This window comes from Trachypithecus francoisi, unplaced genomic scaffold, assembly GCF_009764315.1.
Source record: "Trachypithecus francoisi isolate TF-2019V2 unplaced genomic scaffold, Tfra_2.0 Lachesis_group3, whole genome shotgun sequence".
NCBI lineage: Eukaryota > Metazoa > Chordata > Mammalia > Primates > Cercopithecidae > Trachypithecus > Trachypithecus francoisi.
In genome coordinates this window covers 68,004,429-68,025,340 of record NW_022681468.1, presented here as the reverse complement: position 1 = coordinate 68,025,340, position 20,912 = coordinate 68,004,429, and the positions used below count along the sequence as shown (strand labels likewise).

The 20,912-nt window shown below is 33.6% G+C and overlaps 1 protein-coding gene across 3 annotated transcripts in view; it reads left to right on the top strand.

Annotated features, from left to right (window-relative positions):
• Nucleotides 1-8,275, top strand: part of MIPOL1 (mirror-image polydactyly 1) — a 373,501-nt gene extending 365,226 nt beyond the window's left edge. For all 3 annotated transcript variants that reach the window (XM_033188223.1, XM_033188225.1, XM_033188224.1), the window contains one exon: nucleotides 7,525-8,275. In XM_033188223.1, the coding sequence (XP_033044114.1) occupies nucleotides 7,525-7,591 (67 nt within the window). In that variant the 3' untranslated portion in view covers nucleotides 7,592-8,275. The remainder of the gene's footprint in view (nucleotides 1-7,524) is intronic.
• Nucleotides 8,276-20,912: the final 12,637 nt, after the last annotated feature.

The window sequence follows — 20,912 nt, the reverse complement described above, 5'->3', positions numbered from 1 at the left end:
CAAGATACCCAGTCCCTTGCTCTCTCCATTCTCCCCGTAGAGTAACAGCCCTTTGTTGACTTGCTTTCTTCTCTCCTCAGTCTGGAGTCTAGGTTTAATCACTTTCTCCCTAAGACACTCAGTTTCCTTATGTCCTGGTCTTTTTCACCCTACTGTCCTGTAAGTCATAAACTCTGAGTTACTTCTATAACTTGCTTTCCCCAAATCTACCCCCAAAGTATAGAGTTGATGGGGGGGAAAGTATACCACTATGATGGTTTATGTCTTCTACAAAGCTATAGTGTCTAGCTTTAGCTAGATGCATACCACCTAAAAATCCTTTTTCATATCCCTGGTCACCTCCCTTTCTTGTCCTATTAAACCCTCACTATTCTCTTTCAGCCTTTTTCTCACTCTATGCTTTCAGCAGAAATCTTACCTTTCTATTCCATGAGGAAAATTGAATCTAGCAGGCATGAATTCTGTCATTTCCTTCCTCTACACCTACAGGATTATCCACAGATATATTCTTTCCACCTCTTTTCTTTTAGTCTGCAAGGAAAAGTTAACCAGTCATAGTTTCAAGGATAATCCTACAAGTTATGCTTATGATCCATTCCTCAAAGGCCCATTTTAAAAAGCATTACCTTCCTCCCTTATACCTTAGCATGTTTCTGTATTCTCCTTTTCCATAGTCTATCAACACATTCACATGTTTTCCATTTCTTACAAGACTCCTTCAGCCAAACATCCCCTTGTAACTACAATTCTCTTTTCTTTACATTCTAACGAAGCTCTTGTATAGCAGCCTATACTTTGTTTTCACTTTTTCACATTCCATTCATACTTTATCTCACTTTTATCATACCATTACAATTGCACTCAAAAAGGTTATCACTTCCTGACAAATCAAATGGACTCTTCACTTTGATCTTGTTTAAGCACCTACTTAACTCTGATGATCACTCCCTTCTTGGAGTTCTCTTCTCTGGATTCTGTGACTGTCCTATTCTTGGTCCATCTTTTACTTCTTTGACCATTCTTGCTCAAATTATTTTTAAAATTTATTTTCTTTACATATTTTTTGTCATTTTGGTTCTATCCTCTTCCTCCCTCTCTTCTTTTTTATTTCTTCTCTCTCCAAACATTTCCATCCACTCCTCTGTCTTCAGTTGCAATTGAAAGTAAAATGTAGTATGGCATACCTGTCTAGCACCATTTCCTGCCATCTTTCACCTCTTATTTTGTTGTTCTGAGAAACCATACTACTGGCAGTATTTGAAATGCATGAGGCTTTTTATACCTGTGTGTTATTTCCTCTGCCTGGAATGCACATCCATGCCCTGTCTCCATTCTCACCTTTCTTGAGGTAACTCTTATCCTTCAACACTTACGCATCATCAGGAAGCCTTTATAGACCTTTCCTCTCCTTCCATACCCAAGGTAGGTTCTGTTAATACCTGTGTTTATATTATAACATTTAGTAATAACTTACTGGAGTTATCCATATAAAGATCTGCTTTCCTACCTTACTGCTTCTTATGAGTAAGAAGCAGTTCTTTAAATAATCAAAGCCCAGCACAATGCCTGGCACATAGGAATTACCCAACAAATACTTGTTGATTGAACTGAAATAGACCTAATATTCTCTCTTTAACACAGACTCTTATATCCAAGTGCCTGCTTAACATCCCCACTTTTATGTCCTACTGACACCACAAACATGTAAGACTTAACTTACACACATATTCCTCTCACACACATACCCACACACATACTCCCCAGCAAAAATCTACTGTTCTTCCTCTCCATTATCCTGATTAGGGCACTACTATCTACCTAGCCGCCAAAACCAGAATCCTAGGAGTCAGCCAATCTTGCCCAACCTACCTCACCTCATTCTATCCTCAGAGGTCATGAAGTCCTTTGGATCCCATATCCTAAATATCCTTCAAATGCATCTCCTTCTTTCCATCTGCATTGCTACAGCTCTAATTCAGGCCTTCGGCTCTCACTGGGATTATTTTTTATTTTTATTTTTATTTTTTTTTTTTAAGACAGAGTCTTGCTCTGTTGCCCAGGCAGGAGAGCAATGGTGCAATCTCAGTTCACTGAAACCTCTGCCTCCCAGGTTCAAGCAATTCTTGTGCCTCAGCCTCCCGAGTAGCTGGGATTACAAGCATGTGCCACCACACCTGGCTAATTTTTTAATTTTTAGTAGAGACAGGGTCTCACCATGTTGGCCAGGCTGGTCTCGAACTCCTGATCTCAAATGATCCGCCCACCTCGGCCTCCCAAAGTGATGGGATTACAGGTGTGAGCCACCTTGCCTGGCCTGACATATTTTTAAATTGTGGTAAAATGTCATAACATATATTTATCAACTTAACCACTTTTAAGTGTATAGTTTAATGGCAGTAAGTACATTCACAACATTATGCTCACTAGGGTATTTTTTAAATAAAAGGCTATGTGGTCTTCTGACCTACAGGTCAACCTGCCTTCATCCCATCTCTGCATTATTGGCAATATGAACTTTCTAAAATGCAAATTATGTTACTAGATGAGTTAAAACCCTTTCATTGTGTTCCACTGTCTACATCAGCGGTTTCATCACAAAGTTTTCACAGGTTCAAATTGAAGTAAAGAAAAAAATGAATAACATACCAAGTTTTTCTTAAATATTTTAGCTGAAAGGTTGAGTGAGTGAATGGATGGCAACATTAATCAAGACAAAAAATACTGAAACATGCATAAGAATTAAAATAGTTTTGTTTTAAATATACTGAGTATCATATGCCAACAGTATAAGCAAGAGGAGACACCTTGAAGGCAGTTGGATAAGTGAGTCTAAAACACAGAAGAGAATTTTGAGAAAGGGGTCTAAATTTGGAAGTCATGAGCATTTAAGTGTCATCAAGGAAGCAAAATGTAAAGAAAAGATGATAAAATACATCAACACTAAAAAGACCAACAAAACAACAACCATAGTGATAAAAGAAACAAAAATCATATTTAAAGTCTTCTCATCCTTCTGATTGAAAGGGGGCAAGATCTTTAATACTAATGGCAAACCCTAGGTGCAGCATTTTTAGTGACTTTGTCTCCTCTGCTGGAGGGATAATTGTTATTCGTCTCTCTTGAATTTCCCTGGTTTCTTCCTCTTGGAAAGGAAAAAAAAACAAAAAGCCAACTTCATTGCCTAAATAATAGGAATGCTTTTTTCTGGAAAGAAAGTAGCCAATAAGAATTCACCTACTCTCACATTGACAAATATAAAAATTATTTTCAAAAAGGGAATCTACAATGAGATATTTACTTTGGTACAATTCAATTAATGATGAGGAATTGTTCTGCTTTTACTCCTTCCTGTCCCTTTGTAATAAATTACCTAGTCAGTAAGAGTAATTCAAGCCACAAAAATTCAGGAATAAGCCTTAAAAGTCTCAATACTTTTGGAAGCATTGTGGCAAATTGGAGCAATCAGGAACATGGTAGTTAGACCTAACATCATGTCTCAGTTTCAAAACCCACTAGCTATATGGCTCTTATCAAATTACCCCCCATATACTTTGGTTTTGTAATCTGATGGTAATTCCTATAGGTTGGTGCAAAAGTCATTGTGGCTTGTTTATGTGGCAAATCACATTTATTGATTTGCATATGTTGAACCAGCCTTGCATCCCAGAACAAAGCTTACTTGGTCATGGTGTATTGACTTTTTAATGTGCTACTGGATTCAGATTGCTAATAGTTTGTGGAGGATTTTTTATGTCTTAGTTCATCAGGGATATTGGCCTGCAGTTTTCTTTTTTCATGTGTCTCTACCAAATTTTTATATCAGGCTATTGCTGGCTTCATAGAATAAGTTAAGGAGGAGCTCCTCCTCAATTATTTGGAATAGTTTCCAGTAGGACTGATATCAGTTCTTCTGTGTATGTCTCATAGAATTCAGCTGTGTGTCCATCCAGTCCAGTGCTTTTGTTGTTGTTGTTGTTGTTGTTAGATCTTTCATTACTGATTCATCTAATTTATCTATTCCTATAGATTTTCTAATTTGTGTGCATAGAGTTGTTCATAGTATTCTTTGATGATTTTTTATATTTCCATGAGATCAGTTGTAATGTCATCTTCGTCATTTCTGAGTGTACTTATTTGGATCTTCTCTCTTTTTTTCTTTTATTAATCTAGCTAGCAGTCTATCAGTCTTCTTTATTTTTCTGAAAAACCAACTTGGTTTCATTGATCTTTTGTATGGATTTTGCATCTCAATTTCATTTAGTTCTTATCTAATTTTAGGTATTTATTTTCTTCTACTAGCTTTGGGATTGGTTTATTCTCTTCTTTCTAGTTCCTTTAGATGCAGTTAGATTGTTAATTTGAGATTCTCACAACTACTTGATGAAGACATTTAGCACTATAAACTTTCCTCTCAACACTGCTTTAGCTGCATCCTAGAGACTTTAGTAATTTGTATACCTGTTTTTATTCATTTCAAAGAATGTTCTGATTCTGCCTCAATTTTGATACTCACCCAGGAGTTATTCAGGAGGAAGCTGTTTAATTTCCATGTATTTGTGTAGTTTTGAGTGATCTTCTTGATATTGATTTATATTTTTAATGCACTATAGTCTGAGAGTGTGCTTGGTATGATTTTTTTTTTAATTTATGAGGACTTGTTTTATGACCAAGAGTGTGGTTGATCTTAGAATATGTTTTTTGTATAGATGAGAAGAATGTATGTTCTGTGGTTGTAATTTAATTTCTTATAACATGTTGTTACTAGAATACCAGATGAAACACACCAGCAAATATGTCCTCAGATAAACTGAATAACTTGAGGAAAATTTTTTAATGATGCTACTAAGACAAATAGTTCATTAACCTGTAATGTGAAATCTGTAGGTCTATAGTAACTCAAACCCTAATGGAAATAGCTCTGAACTAAAAACAAGGAAATGAGGTGCAGGTTTATCACTGTTTTACCTCACAACCTTGTATAAGGGTTTACTTGTCTGTTCCTCAGTTTCTTCATATTTAAAATGGAGAAATCCTAATCCTAGCTCTAGCTCTTTTCATGTTTCATGAAGCTGTTGGGAAAATATCATGGAGTAATATTTAAAGCATCTGGAGCCTATGTTAGTGAGCTACATAATTTTTTAAGGACATTATTGATTTGGACAGTAAGAATAGCCTGCAGGCAAATCCTGCAAGGTGCTTCAACAGACACACACGTCTACCTTCCTGTTGGCACAGCCCATGTTTGGCAGGTGTATTCCATTCCTTACAGGAAGGAATAGGTGCTTCATTGTGTTACAGAAGTCAGTAAGCTTTCACAAAACTAAGTAAGTGACATTTTTCTCATTTCTGAGAGCAGATTTTCATAAATCATTCGACCTGGATAAATTGAGAATGTAGTTGATCTGGTAATTGTTGAAATATAATGAAGACATTGCAAAACATGATATTTAAGTATTTCCTCCTAATCTCTTACCTTAACAAGATATAAGAGTTCTAAATGGAAAGATGTCCTAATGTAGAAAAAGGAAACAAAAGTAAGATGAGCCTGTCTGTAAAGGAGAAGCCAGAAGAAGCACAGCACAGATTCATCTCAATAATGTGGGATTCCACTGATTCTGAATTTATAGTAACAATAATAATAACTAGACAAAATAGAGCTGACTTTTATATTGTGAAGAAGGTTTTTTCACTAGTTAGTAGTATAAGTTATATTACGGGGAAGGGATACATTTAGCCAGTTTGCAAGTAATATTTTCTGGCTTTTAACAATATATGCAAAGAAATGCTACTAATGTCTTATAATGATTTCTGCTGGGAGCTATTTAATTGTTATTTCAAGTTACTATCAGATTTTAACAATAAACTTAAAATTTCATAGTGTAATTCTGTAATTCATACTCACATTTTTCTTTCCCCTTATCCACAACTCAAGTTAATTAAATATTGCCTTAAAGGATTCATGTAGTCCTATGAGTCATAATATTCAGAGTGTATAAGTTAGCACTAGTTTTTAACCACTAGGGAAGGTTCAAGTATTGCAGACTAATCTGAGAATACAGTGAATTTTCTAATGACTCTTCTAGTTCAGGTATTTGTACCACTAGACTGTTTTAGTGGATATACAACATTTATGTATAGTTTGCATTTTAGAAAAGTTTGTAGTAATGAACTTAGACAAGATTTGCCTTTTTACTCTAAGATCATTACTGTGTTTCTTAGAGCAAAGCTTTTTGATGTACTGAATGATTTTGTTTTATTTTCCTGTATTTTGTTAACAGAATTCTTGATAGATACAAAATCATCCAATAAACTTCAGCTAGTTTTCAGCATTATATGCAGTTGATTTGTCCATTCCTTACTGAAACTTCCAAATCTTCTAACCCAGAGTGTATGACACTAAGAATACCCTCATTCCTTTCGTGTCTAGCTCTGTGCTGTGTTTATTTGCAGAGGACCCTCATGCATGGATCCATATAAATGAGGCAAACTGTGAAGCAGACTAGACTGTGCCGCTTACCAGTCTTTGAGAGAGAAAGATTGTGTATATGAAAACTACTAGGCATGATATTTACTTATAAGGAAGATTTCTGTATGTATAACATCAAGCAAGATTTTTGGTTGAGGTTTTATGCTTTCAGTAAAGAAAATAAAAGAAGAAAACCAATTAATGGTCTGATTCTATCATCTTTTGTCAAGTAAAACTCTCACTGATCTACATGAAAGTGACCTCCCGCTCCTAGAGTAGTCTAAGAACACTGCAGAATGGACTTCTGAACTTTCGACTCTCTTTTCAATTTAATTGACTAGTTTTTAATCAACTAAAAAAATCATTTTCTTTGACTAAAAAGTCTATGTAGGTAATTTCCAGTGTATTTATGCTACTCAGAAATAGAAACTTGTTTTTTGATTAGAACAAAAAGTCTGATTTTCTTAGTATCAAATCATTATGTATATTTAAATTATTTCCATGCTACTGTAACTTGAAATTTTTTCCACCTAGCCACATAATTTCTGGCTTTATTTTTATCAGCTGATTCTATGAAAAGATGGGAATTTAGTATCTCATAGAAGTTACACAGTATACCAACCAATGAATCACTTATCTAACTAACAAGTGAAACATTGCTGGTATTTCTGTTTTGAAATATGTGCTTTTCTTAGGTAAAAATCAGTTTATTCTACATTTAACATGCGATCCTGTCATTGTATAGAAAACGATTCATTCACAACCTTAATACAAGTAGGTAAATGTATTGAAGTAAGTATCTTGTTAGATGCCACTTTGTGTGGCATCTAATGCTGACATAATTCAAGGATCTGGGTTAAAGTTTGTGTCATTGCTGGTTTTTTTTAACCTCAGATACTTGGCACTCTGTAGCAGTGTCTTTCACAGTAATGCTTTCTTAACATGACTGTGAGGACTGCTTGGTCGCAGGCAAATACTGTCCTTTATCAGCCAGGACATTCTTAACAATAATTGCCCTTTTTTTTCCCCTTCTCACCCCCATCCCAACCCCAACTTAGGTTGGAAAGGCTGGTGGATGTACTGAGGAAGAAGGTTGGAACCGGGACCATGAGGACAGTGATCTGATTGAAAAAAAACGACAGTCTGGGGAAGCAATCACATCTGGTGACCAGGCTGCTTCATTCAACACTGTGTAAACACTAAAGCCTTAACTTAGCAAACAGTTGTTAGAAGTGGGACACTCCAACCACATTCCAAGCTGAGATAAAATCAAATCACAAATGTTTAACCACTTTGCTGCTGACTTGAGTTATTTATCCAAATATATTAACTACAGACTTTTACCAATGGGTAGCTATAAGGTTACAGCTTATTTTGTAACTATTTTATATCTCAATATCTTTAATATAAATCTTTTTACTGAGAGATCATTATAGAAACATGTTAAAGTTGGTTAGTATCATATCTTCACATATGGCCCTTTCTGAATCAAAGTGCAGCAAAGTAAATATTGTCTAAGTTTTAATCCACTGTGTTAGGTCAAAACTTCAAATACATGCATTTTTCAATATAGGGTCTATTTCTTAACTGATGAGAGAGGCTTAAACATGAGTGTGTAGTCTTCCTTCAATGCATGTATGTAATCTTTGTTAGTAGTAAAAGATATTAAATATAGATGCCATGAATTAAATGTATAATTTGTTTAATAAGAGATGGATATATTAAAATTACATTCATCAAGGCATGATTTTTGTTTCACTACAAATAATGTAAACTGTTTCAATAAAAAGAGCAGACTGTTAATGTGTACTTATAAATTCACATCGTCAGTATTTTTTAATGTTGGGTCTGAATAATTATCTACATTCTACTTAAGCTATAAATCTCTGTCATTTTTGCTTGAAAATTAGCATGCCTCTGTCTTAAAAGAACAGAGACCATTAAACCTGTTAAGTATCCTTATTGTTTATCTTTTTTTAATTGCCATTTGATTTTGGTTGTGGAGGAGGGGGATCTAATACATAATATACAATAGAATTATAATGTAGAAATGTAAGAATTCAGAAAAAAGTAAACTTGCCATTTGGTTGAGGTTACCTGCTTTTTATTTCAGAAATAAGATCATAGCAGTCATATGAAGTTATGAATAGAACTGAGATTTTTATGTAATTAGCTATAGAAAAAATACTTTCATATTTTTAGATGAGACAGATGAAAGACCAAGAGAAAATGACTGTGCCTGGAACAGAATGAAATAGACAAGTCGAGATTTAATTAGTGAAAATTTTGTAGGCAAGTAAAATTTTTTTCTAAGTCTATACATTCTTAATTCATCTTTAAGATTGAGCTAAATTATCTACCATTGCCTATTTACAGGACGAGTACATTCAGGACAATTTATTGCACCATTCTTTCATATACTATAGTAGATTATCCATTTGAATTTTGCTTTACTCCACAGGAAAATGTAAGCTATTTTGTCATAGGTGACAAAAGAATCATAGTACTAACAAACTCTATTTCTTCCTTATTAAATCTGTATCCATTGAAGTACCTTTTTTAACTATGAGAATTAGAAAATAAGGGACAACAGGGGTTAAAACAAACTAATTTAATTTGCTCTATAGTCCTAAAGAGAATTATATCCTCTCATAGACCAATGACTCTATAATAGAGAAATATGTAATGATTTAGTCATGCATGCAGTTTTGTCTCTGGGCTCTATTTGAAATGTGTAACAGCTCCCTATGTGAAGAAAGAGCATCTTTAAAGTCATCTGGGAGGTGCAGGTAAGTAACGAGAAAGTTTTTGTCACAAAATAGTCCATTCCTGATCTCACTTAAAATAAGTCACAAGTAAACTTGAATTTTCAGTTTAATCCTGAAAACAGATGAGCTTTTCTTGAGTTATTTTGTCTGAGTTTTTAGAAGACACAAAATATAGTATAAAGACATTTCACAATTTCCAAACAAATATTTCTACACTTAATGATCAAATTAGAATAACCAATTCCTATAATTAAGATGTGGAACTTTTATAGAATATGATATTATAAAGTTAAATTTGCAAAATAATTGTAACATCCACTGTTGTTCAGTATAGGTAATCTCCCAAAAATATCACATCCTCTTGAAAATGAGTTGTCTACAAAATTTCAAGTGCAAAGTATTACAGCCAAATATTATTTAATTACTTAAACTTAAAAGTGTCCATCAACAGTGTGTCAGATGGGCTTTATATATTTTTTCTGTATGAAGGAATAGTCTTGCCTACTGAAAATAGGTTCTCTATATATTCAACAATAATGCAACTTTAGAAGTATTCCACACTGCTGAGAAATGTTGCTTTGAGTTTGTTTTATACATCGTCAACTCTAAATCCTATAGTAACATGAGAATTTACTACTTCTTGTGAAAATAAGTAATTTAGAGGAAAGGCAGAAATGCTAATACTAACATTTGTAGTACTTGATTTACAAAGTCGTTTTACATCTGTTTTTCTTTTCATTTGATCCTATCAACAATCATAATAATAATAAATTATATATAACCCATATAATAATGATGGTGATGATAATTTTAGTATTACTGTCATTATAATTATTATTATATTCATTGTACAGATGAGGAAACAGACTCAGTAAGTCTTGAAATTTGCCAAGGACTGGCTGGGACCTGGAACTAAGATCTTATAACCACATTCCATGTAACTATGAGTCTGTAAATCTCTCTGTAAGAAAAAAATTTCAAAGTAAAGATTTTAACTCTTGCAATTTATGTTGTTATAGTACCATTTCTTTCCCGTACTACATATGAATTCCTTAGTAATCAAAAGATTGTACACATTTCTTTCAATGAAGTACAATAATGTGAACTGCATGTGTAAACAGCATCACATTATTACCACCTCTCTGTGGTATTATAGTGGCAGTATGGTTTGCCTCAGCCTTCACTAATTAGGAATATTGTGACAATTCATTCCTAATAAAACATATCATGAGTCTCTTTGTACTATTTTTAATTTGGCCTGATGCTAAAACCTATCAGGTTAATTTTATAACATGGTAGTCTAAACTTCAAGCCTTGCTCTGTCTCCTAGAGCAATTTAGAGCTAAAACCAGTTATAAGCAAAGTTATTGGTTATAAGCAAGGTATACACAGTTAAAGCAAAGTTATTAATTATTAATATATGAGAATTTAAAATTTTATAAATAAATTAGAAGTTATTAATGTATTTTAAATACTTTATGGAATAAAATATTTTGCTTATTTTTTCAATGATAAAGTTGATCCTTTGTATATTTCCTTATTCAAATAAACTCAATCATCTTATCAGGTCACTTATTTATATAATTTATTTTATTAAAAAGCTAGAATATTAAAGTTATACTTTTAATATTGAATATAGTTTCATAGAAAAATATTTTATATGTACTATTCTTAAAGATCACAATTATTTTTAAAGTTTCTATTTTCAAATAGTTGTGATTAATAAGGCATTGTATGATGAAATAGCCATGGCTCATACATTTTTGTCTTTTCATATATGATGTGTTTGGAACACACATTTTTTACTGATTTTATTGTGTTATTGGTAACTAGTATTTACAGCTAACCTATCTATTCATATTTTACATATATATGCATGCACACACACTGATACATTTACCTTTTTAAAAAATCATTTATAAGTGAACTGTTAGGCTCCAGTGATTTCAGTATTTTGTTCATGTTTTATTGGAAATGCACGTGGTTTCTTAGGCTTTTAAACAAATACATGGAATGGTTGAGAGATTTATTTTGCTCGTGCTTAGCTAAATATGTCATCTCTAGAAAAGATGTGGTTTGTTTTGGCACTGTTTTAAAAACTCAAATATTTTAAGCATTTGTTAAGTTGGAGCTTGCACATTTAAACTAGCAGCATACGTTCCAGAAGCGCATCTCAAGTTACCAAATTTTTTGTAATCCTTTTACTAGAATAATCTTTTTTGAAAAGGTTTTCTTGTGCTCGCTTCGGCAGCATATATACTGAAATTAGAAAAAAAAACTTTTCTTTTTTATTATATGTTTTAGTGTAAGTTAAGTTAAACTTCTAAAAGTTGAATTATTTAATGTAGGACTTCATAAATAGAATTTGACAATGATAAATGTGTATTTTTAAGAATCATTAAAATATTATATATAATGATATTCCTTTGTAGAAGTCTTAATATGCTTAATTTTTAATCTAATTGTCTTCTAAATATAGTTTTGGTGTATTTTAGAAGCCACCAATTTCTGGACTATCTGATTATTAACAAAGATGTATTTTAATGCACAAGCTCAAGTGTCTAAAATATATATTTACTTTGTATTCAAATAAAATCCCCTATTGCAAATCCTATACATAGGTCAATGCAATTCTTATACATCGATCTTAATCAAATGTATAAATGTACAATCCTGAAGACAGTGTACTAGATATGCAGTATAAAATATATTGCAGTAAGGAAACAGATTAAGTTCACTGTCAAACTGTCTGACTTCCTTAACAAATTTAATAAAGATAAATGTCAATATGAACAATTTGTTAGGCACCTTAGGAATCTTTCAAAACTATTTAGATATAAAATAAAATTATAGCAATAAAATATTGAAGAGAAATATCACTTTTAGTGAATATGGTTAGAAAGAACCTAAGAGGGGAGATCAAATTATTTTAATTAAAAAATAATAGACTGACTCAAATCTGCCATAAAGCACCTCTACTCACTTTGGAATATGTGCGTGGAATTTTGCTGTCAATAGCTGAAATCTAAAAACACCGTTTCTGTTGCATTTGATTATTCAATCATGATAAGGTAAATGTAAACAGACTAGCACTCTTATCACCTGGAGTGAACTTAGAATTTACAGCTTACAGTACCTGAGTACAAGAGGAATGCAGTGGAAGTGGGCAGTAGGTGTCTTTGGGGCAAAAATTCTATAAACTGGTAATATCTAAACTATCACATTACTTTGCTAAATTATTGTTTCATCATGTATGACCTTTGTAATTTGTCACACATTTTACTTCTACATATGCACATATTTGTAACTTTTTTAACTTGAAAAAGTAATTATGTTTAAGAAAATGTTTAAAATAAGAATGAACGTATGTGATATTTACTCATGTATTTACCATTTCTAGCGCCCTTGTTTTCTTTGCATACGTCCATGTATCCACCTGTTACCATTTTCCTTCTGCCCAAAGTATTTATCATCTATACTAGTGAAGAAGTGTTGGTTCAACTTTTGCATGTCTGAAAATGTGACTCTTTTTCTGCCTTCATTCTGTGGAAAAAAAAATGCTGCATATAGAATTTGAGGTTTACAGGGTTTTTTGGATTTTTTTCAGTATTTAAAAGATGTTGCTCTAATATTTCTGGTTTGCTTTGTTCCTGCTGTCATTCTTATTTTTATTTTCTGTACATTATGTGTCCTCTAGCTGCTTTAAAGATTTTCCCTGTGTCACTTGTTTTAATCAATTTGATTATGATGTGTAGTGTCGATTTCTGCATGTTTTTGTGCCTGTGGTTTGCTGAACTTCTTGGATCCATGTTTGCAGTCTTTATCAGAAAATTTCAGCCATTATTTTTTCCAATATATTTCCCTATCTCTTTTCCTTCTTTCTCTGGAACTACTATTCTCTGGATATTAGGCTACTTAAAGTTATCCTACAACTTGTTCATGCTTCATTCTTTTTTTTAATTTTTAATTTTTGTGTGTACATAGTAGGTGTATATATTTATGGGGCACATGTGATATTTTGATATAGGCATCCAGTGCATAATAATCACATCAGAGTAAATGGGATATCCATCACCTCAAGCATTTACCTTTTTGTTATAATTAATTATACCTTTTCAGTTATTTTAAAATGTACAATAAATTATTGACTGTAGTCACCTTGTTGTGCTATCAAATATTAGATCTTATTCATTCTAACTATATTTTTATTATATTTCTTTTCAATTTTCTTCTGTTTCATTTTGGACAGTTTCTATTACTTTGTCTTCAAGTTTACTAATCTTTTCTTTTGCAGTGTCTAATGTGTTGTTAATCCATCCAGGGCCTCTTTCTTCATGGACATTGTATTTTTCATCTCTATAAGTTAGAATTGAGTTTTTTTAATTTTGTATGGCTCTCCTTAACTTGTTCATGCTTTACATTATCTTCAGGAACATAAAACATATACAGTGGTTTCACTTCCTTGGTTTTAGTTACCCACAACTAACCACAGTCCAAAAATAGATAAGTATGGTACCATAAGATATTTTGAGAGACAGAAACCACATTCACATGCCTTTTATCACAGCATATTGTTATAATTATTCTATTTTATTATTAGTTATTGTTTATCTCTTACTATGCTCCATTTAGAAATTAAACATGATCATAGAAATGTACATATAGGAAAAAATTTATATAGGGTTCGGTACTATCCTTGGTTTCAGACATCTACTGAGGGTCTTGGAATGTGTCCCCCACAAATAAGAAGGGATTGCTGTAATAACTGTTCTAATGTTCATGTTTGTTAATTATGTTATCTGTGCCATTTCCAGGCCTGTTTCTATTGACTAATTTTTTTTTCTTACCATAGATTATATTTTTCTGTTTTACATGCTGGTAACTTTTTATTGAATGCCAGTTATTGCCAATTTTATCATGTTGGGTGCTGAATATTTTTGTATTTTTTAAAATGTTTTGAGTTTTGTTCAGGAATGCAGTTACATTACTTGGAAACAGTATGATACTTTTAAAGCTGTTTTATGCTTTGATGGGCAAGACCAGAGCAGCTATTCTAGAGCAGAGTTTTCCCCACAACCAAGGCAATCCCCTTCTGAATATATTACCTTATATTCTTTGTAGTATATGATGACCATATGTAAGTTTAGGTCATTGCTCTGCCTTTTCTTTCCTGGCGATTTTTACCCTGGCCTTGCTAGTTTGCTCATATATGTGTGCTGATCAATACTCAGAGAAAGACTCAAGGAATGGTCTACAGCTCTCCAGAGCCAAACTCGCTCTCCGGTGTATTCTCTCTCTCTCTCTCTCTCTCCTCTCTCTCTCTCTCTTTCTCTGTGCAGCCTCTCCCAGCCCTCTCTGCATAGAATTTCTCCTCTCCAGTACTCTGAGCTGTAAATTCTGTCTGCCCTGGTGTCCCCAGATTCTCAACTCTGTGTCCTCAACTCAGGGAGACTTCCAAGCTCTGTTTTGGTTGCCCCACTCTACACTCTGTAAATTCTCCAGACCATAAGCGGGGGCAATCATAGGGCTCACTTCATTTGTTTGATTCACTGTCCTCGACTGCCTATTGTCCAAAGTCCAAAAACATTGTTTCATGTATTTTCACTATTGTTTTTTATTTGGTTACTGTTGGTTTTGGTTTTGTTGTTGTTGTTTTTCAGTTTTTTAAGGACAGTGGCAGGATAAATCTGGTCCCTGTTATTCCATTGTAGCCAGAAGTGTAGGTCCTCTTGTAGATCTTTTAAAATGTCATCCTGTTAATGTCTAGCTTCTCTCTGACCTGTTTAGAAATCAGCTGTCAGTCTTATTGTCTCCTTGAAGTAAACTTTTTTGTTTCTCTGATTGCTTTTTACATTTTTTTCTTTTACTTTGTTTTTTGGCAGTTTTATTTTATGCCTTGATATGGTCTTCTTTTTATATTTCCTGCTTGAATTCAGAGACCTTATTAAAGCTCTGTCTTCGTCTTTTCTCAATTTTAGGACATCTTTAGTCAATATCTCTTTCTCCTCCTGAGACTTCAATTACATATATGTTAACCTTTTCACTGTGTTCCCATATTTTCCGTTCTTTTTTTCTAGCTATATGTGCAACAGTTTTGATTTTTGTTTTTGTTTTTTTAAGATACGGGGTCTTGCTAGGTTTCCCAAGCTGGTCTCTATCTCCTGGCCTCTAGCATTCCTCCCATCTTAGCCTCCAAAAGTTCTGGGATTACAGCCATGAGCCACTACACCTGGACAATTTTGAATTTTTTTAATTACCTGTCTTTTATTTCAGTAAGCCTGTCTTCTACTTTGAAGGCCATCTATTGAATTCTTAACTTTAGGTTTTGAATTTTTAAATTCTACAATTTCTTTTTTTCTTTTTTGTACATTCTGATTCTCGAGTGAAATACTCATCTTTCTAAATCTATTTTCTTCCCCCTTTGCCTCTGTTTTCCTGAACATACTGGTCATGATTACTTTAAAGTCCATGCCTATTAACTCCAATATCTGAATTACCTCTGGGTCTTTCTCTATCATCTATCTTGTCTCTTGGCATGCCTATTAATTCTTGATTGAATGTAACATAACCTGAACCTCCAGATGATTTTTTCTGCCTCCAAAGAGGGTTTATCCTTTATTCTCCTGTGATGACTAAATGAAACCCAGTCACCCTTATCTAGTAAGGTACTGTGTTGACTTGAATCTGGGTTCCAGTTTGAATAAGGATCAGTTGTTTCTGGTTTGCCTCCTTTCTTGTTGCATAATTCACTAGGGCCTTCAGTGGTGAAAGTGATATCTTCACTGAGCTTTTTTAGAAATTATCATTTTAGCGTTTTTAATCTTTCACTTAGGACATCTCAGAATTTGCTAACTAGATATATGTGGCAGGCCCTTTAGGTCTCCAATTTTGTCACTCCAGCCCTGCAAAATTGCCCAAAGCTCTGCTAGTTTCCCTCTTCCTAGAAGCAATCTTCTGCTAGGACAGAGCCCACATTATCAATTCCCTCATCTTCACCCAGAATCAGCAAATGCCTCCAAAGGAAAAGTGGCTGCAGATCATCAGTTTACCTCTCTGTTGTTCTCCTTTCTGGAATCTTAGTCCCTCTATTTGCCTTTATTTTACATCCTCTTCAACACTTCTAAACAAATACTGTTTTTTATACTTTATTCAGCTTTTCTAGTTGTTGTTGGCAGGAGGACTGGTCTATCACAAACTATTCTGTTCTGTCTCGAAGCAGAAATTCAATGAATTTTAAATTTCCTTTATTATAATTTTCATTTCTAGAGGTTATATTTTGTCCGTCTCCAAGTGTGTTTGATCGTTTTTAGAGTTCCTATATTTTTAATTTCTTTTTTATTTTCTTATATGTTTTAAACATGTATTTCATACTTAATTTCTGATAATTTTAACATGTCAAGTATTTGCTGCTCTGATTTTGTTGTCTATTATTTCTGCTGGCTATCTTTATTTAGATGTTTGGTGACTCATTAATGTGAACTTATATCTTCTTAGAACTATTCTCTATGGAGTTTTTCAAAGCCTGGGTTAAAGGTGGGTTCCTCCACAGAGTTTTGTATTTGCTTCTGCAAGTCATTTGGAAGCATGTTGGATCACTTTAAAATCTTAATTTGACTTTTATTAGGCCACTTAGGTAATGTTAATTTGGGTTGAAAATCCACAGAAGAGCTAGCTTATGGTTATAAAATTCATAGGGGAAATTTTTTTTTTATCCTTCATTCATAGCCTGAGTTCAAGATTTCTCTCCCCAGATGGGTTCTGGCTTTGTACTTTGTCCCCTGCTACATTACAAGGCCATGAAAACCCAAGCTCAACTTTACCCCTGTCATAAGACAAATGCTTTCAAGATGAAAACTGCCTTTTGTGCTTTACTTACCACTCAGGGTTGCATTTTACTTAGGTTTGGGCCTCAGAGTATTCCTTATTGACTGCCAACATATTGATGAATTTGAAAAGATGTTTTTCATATTCTATCCAACATTTTTAGTTGCTTACTGCAGGAGGTACCAGGTCCATCATAGCAGGAAACAGTAGTCAAGGTTGAATGTTATTAAACCTATACACACACATACAGAGAGAGAGAGAGAGAGAATTACACTGCTAATAAAATGTTCTGAATTTAGTATCACTTGTATACATGATTAAAATGAGCAGATAATAAATTTACCTTCCAAGATCCATAATTGCAGCTCTTTGTCCCCACTAGTAACTACAAGCAGTTTTTTTATTAAAGAAAAGAAAATGATTGAATAATCTAAATTAGCCTGGGCAAGAAAATTAACAGCTGCCTAAAATGAAATGTTTGAGTTATGAGCCATGTACCACTTTGGTTTATCTGCAGCCAAAAGGTTCAGAATCCTTATTCAATTAACCATGTTGCTTGGGAAGGCATGGTTGCCCTGAATAAGAGCTGCCTGGTGATGAGTAAGAGGTATCCGTGACACACAAGTTCAGACCTTGCAACTCTGTTTTTGTTGTTTGAACTTTCTTCTCCGTTGTAGCTAGGGATCCGGCATGGAATTTAAACACTTGTGTGGTAACTCCATTCCTTCAAGCCATTGTGTTGTTAAGCTCTAGCTAACGAACTTTTCACACTGGCTCCATGTAAAGCAAGACTTAGAAAACAGCAGTGATCAACATTTTTGGTTTTATAATAAGATTATATAATTTATATGTCTTCATGCAACTAAGATGCCCTTGCCTTCCTAGACCAACTGCTCCCTAAAAGGTAATCTTTAAAATATATATATGAAAAGTAAAGAAATAAGCCAAAGTGCACTAGCAAAAATTAAGAAGTAACTTTCATTTCAAAAATCATACGCACTGTGGCAGAAACTTCAAAAAGTATACCTGTTTTAAAACTTAGGAACTTTGCCTAAAATAGAGGAACCATAACTGTATAATATTTTTATAAGGTGAGAACTGCCAAATGCACCAGTCATGTATACTTTATCTCATGTGGCCCTTCTTCCATGCCAAATGTTTTTTGTTGCTTAGGGAGATCTTCCTGATAATGTCACAAAGAATGTCTCTCAGACCCATATAGATTAGGTACACATTGGCTAAGAACAAGTTTTTCTTTAAAATACCTAAGCTTCATGTTGCTTCTAACTATACTATCTTGAGTCTAAAAGCCAAGTGACTGAAAGACAAGAGGCTTAATTTCTCCTGTAACTCATAAACCAGTTCTGAAGATACTTCTGTGGGAGAAAATTCAAATATATTTTTAACAATAGTATAATAATTTGACATAAAATATCTCAGTGTTATTTCTTTGAAGAATTACACTTCATTTAAATGTGTACACGGATTACTAATGTCTTAGTATGTTATAGTCTTAGCACTTTGCAAAATTGGATTTGCTTTTTGCATCTTAAACTGTGATCATATCATAAAGAGTAGTTATTTAATTTTATTTAGGTGACATAGAGGAATGTAGGAATGTGAATATGCAATTGTTGTCAAAAAGAAGTGAGGAAAAGTTTTTGAAATCAGAAGTTTCCTTCCAGTTAAAGCTTCAATTATATCACAGCAATAATTTGTTTCTGCTTTTATAAATAAAAAACTTTTATAAATTGCAACAACTTTTCAAGGAATATAGTTATTTATTGCAGATATTATTTTCTTTACATTTTAGGAAAGTTGTCTGGGCCCATGTTGCATTTTTTAAAGAACCAATTTCCCAAACTATACATAGAAGTTCTCTGCCACATTTTGTTTTCTTATGAATGGCAAGAAAATTAATAAAAGTGACTTTTATTCATAAAGTACTAATACCTGAGACCATATACTCCAGGCATACTCTCCATTTCAGTTCCTACCCCATATTTTCACTGTTTGATTCATTTGCCATTTTCAACCCTATACTCAATCAAATCCACCTTCACTTTTTAAATCCAGTTCATCCATCAAGCACACTTATGTACCACCCCCTACATGAAGCTTTCCCTAATTCCCCACCCACCCCCACACCCCCACCAAGTTGTAGTTAATCTCCCTTCTGTTTGCCATCTAGCTCTTTCTTCATCTCTCTATTAGGGCAGTTATTAACTTTTCTCTTGGTTTCAGTATTCCTTTACTATTTCCCATTAGAATGCAAGCTCCTGAAGATGAGAGATTCAGTTTTGTTCATATTTCTTTGCACAGGTAAATACTTGATGAATAATCATCCTTGTTTAATGAGAAACCTAAATTTTCAAACTATTTTAACTTTCTAAACATCTGTGTGATATGCCTTTCTAAAAATATGACATTAAAATATTAAAATTTAAATATTTTTCCTATATCAGTGATGTTAAAATATACAATTATGTCAAATTGTCTAGCACCTGGCACATTACCAGCTAAAACATTGTACTTACCTGAATACTGTAGCTTTTTAACCACAATTAATTTATCAATTTAAAGTGAAGGGTTGTTATGGGGTTTCTTTGACATTGTTGTTTAATTTTTTTTTTGTTTGGTTTGGGGAGGGGGTGTGTGTGTGGTGTCTGTTGTGGTTTGTTTTTTGTTTTGGGTGTTTTGTTTTGTTTTGTTTTGTTTTGTTTTGTTTTGTTGAGACAGGGTCTCACTCTGTCACCCAAGCTAGAGTACAGTGGTGTGATCATAGCTCACTGCAACCCTAAATTCCTGGGCTCAAGTGTTTCTCCCACCTCAGCCTCCCAAGTAGCTGGGACTGCAGGCACATGCCACCAGCCTGGCTCATTTCTTTTTTTAATTTTTTGTAGAGACACGGTCTTCTGAAATTGCCCAGGCTGGTCCCAAACTCCTGGACTCAAGCAATCCTCCTGCTTTGGCCTCCCAAAGTGCTGGGATTACGGTCATGAGCCACCACACCCAGCCTTGGTTTGCTGTTTTAATACAGACTTCTTGTGTAGCTGTGAAATGTTGGTACCGTGCAGTCCAAAGTTTGAAATTTCATTCCATGATGAACTGAAGACTGGTTTTATTTTGTTGACTACAAAGTTTGTACAAAATTTCCAGGTACGAAAATAGGTCATTTAAATCCTTATTGAGCAATAATGATAACTACATTGCTTGTCCACATTCAGGCAAGGAGACGGAGAATGCAAACAATGTATAAACCAGTGTAAATTGTTTGGATGTCCTCTTATGTTGCTGCATGTACTTTAAATCATGATTTCAAATTCAGTGGTCCCTCATTTTCTAAAAACAACCAAAGTTATATGAGCTCTTATTACTTTGGTTATATTATTCTTTCAATACCCAAGGCATATTTTAAGATATTTGGGAGCAAAAATAAATTGTGCATGAATGTTACCTACCAAACTACAGCTTCAAAAATTGATATTTGGTTACTAATACTATTTTGTCTCTGATTCAGTCTCCACCAGTTTTCATCATGTAACTTGTTGAATGATGATCCTAAAGCTTAAAAACATGCCTGCCATTCTTCAACAAATAGGTCAGTTGTATCAAAGCTTTTCTGAAATACTCAAGCAAAGAATATTCACTGCATTTTACTTTTATGATCATGACATTAACACACTTTAAGTTCCTTAAAGAAGATTTTCTTCTCATAAATCTGTTTTGGCTGTGGCTAATCAAATTATATTTTTCAATATAGTATGTCCTTCTCCAATATTGTTTCTAGTATGTACTTCATACACAAAGTTAACTATGTTGATTATAGTTGACTGCTGGCAGAGTGATTCACT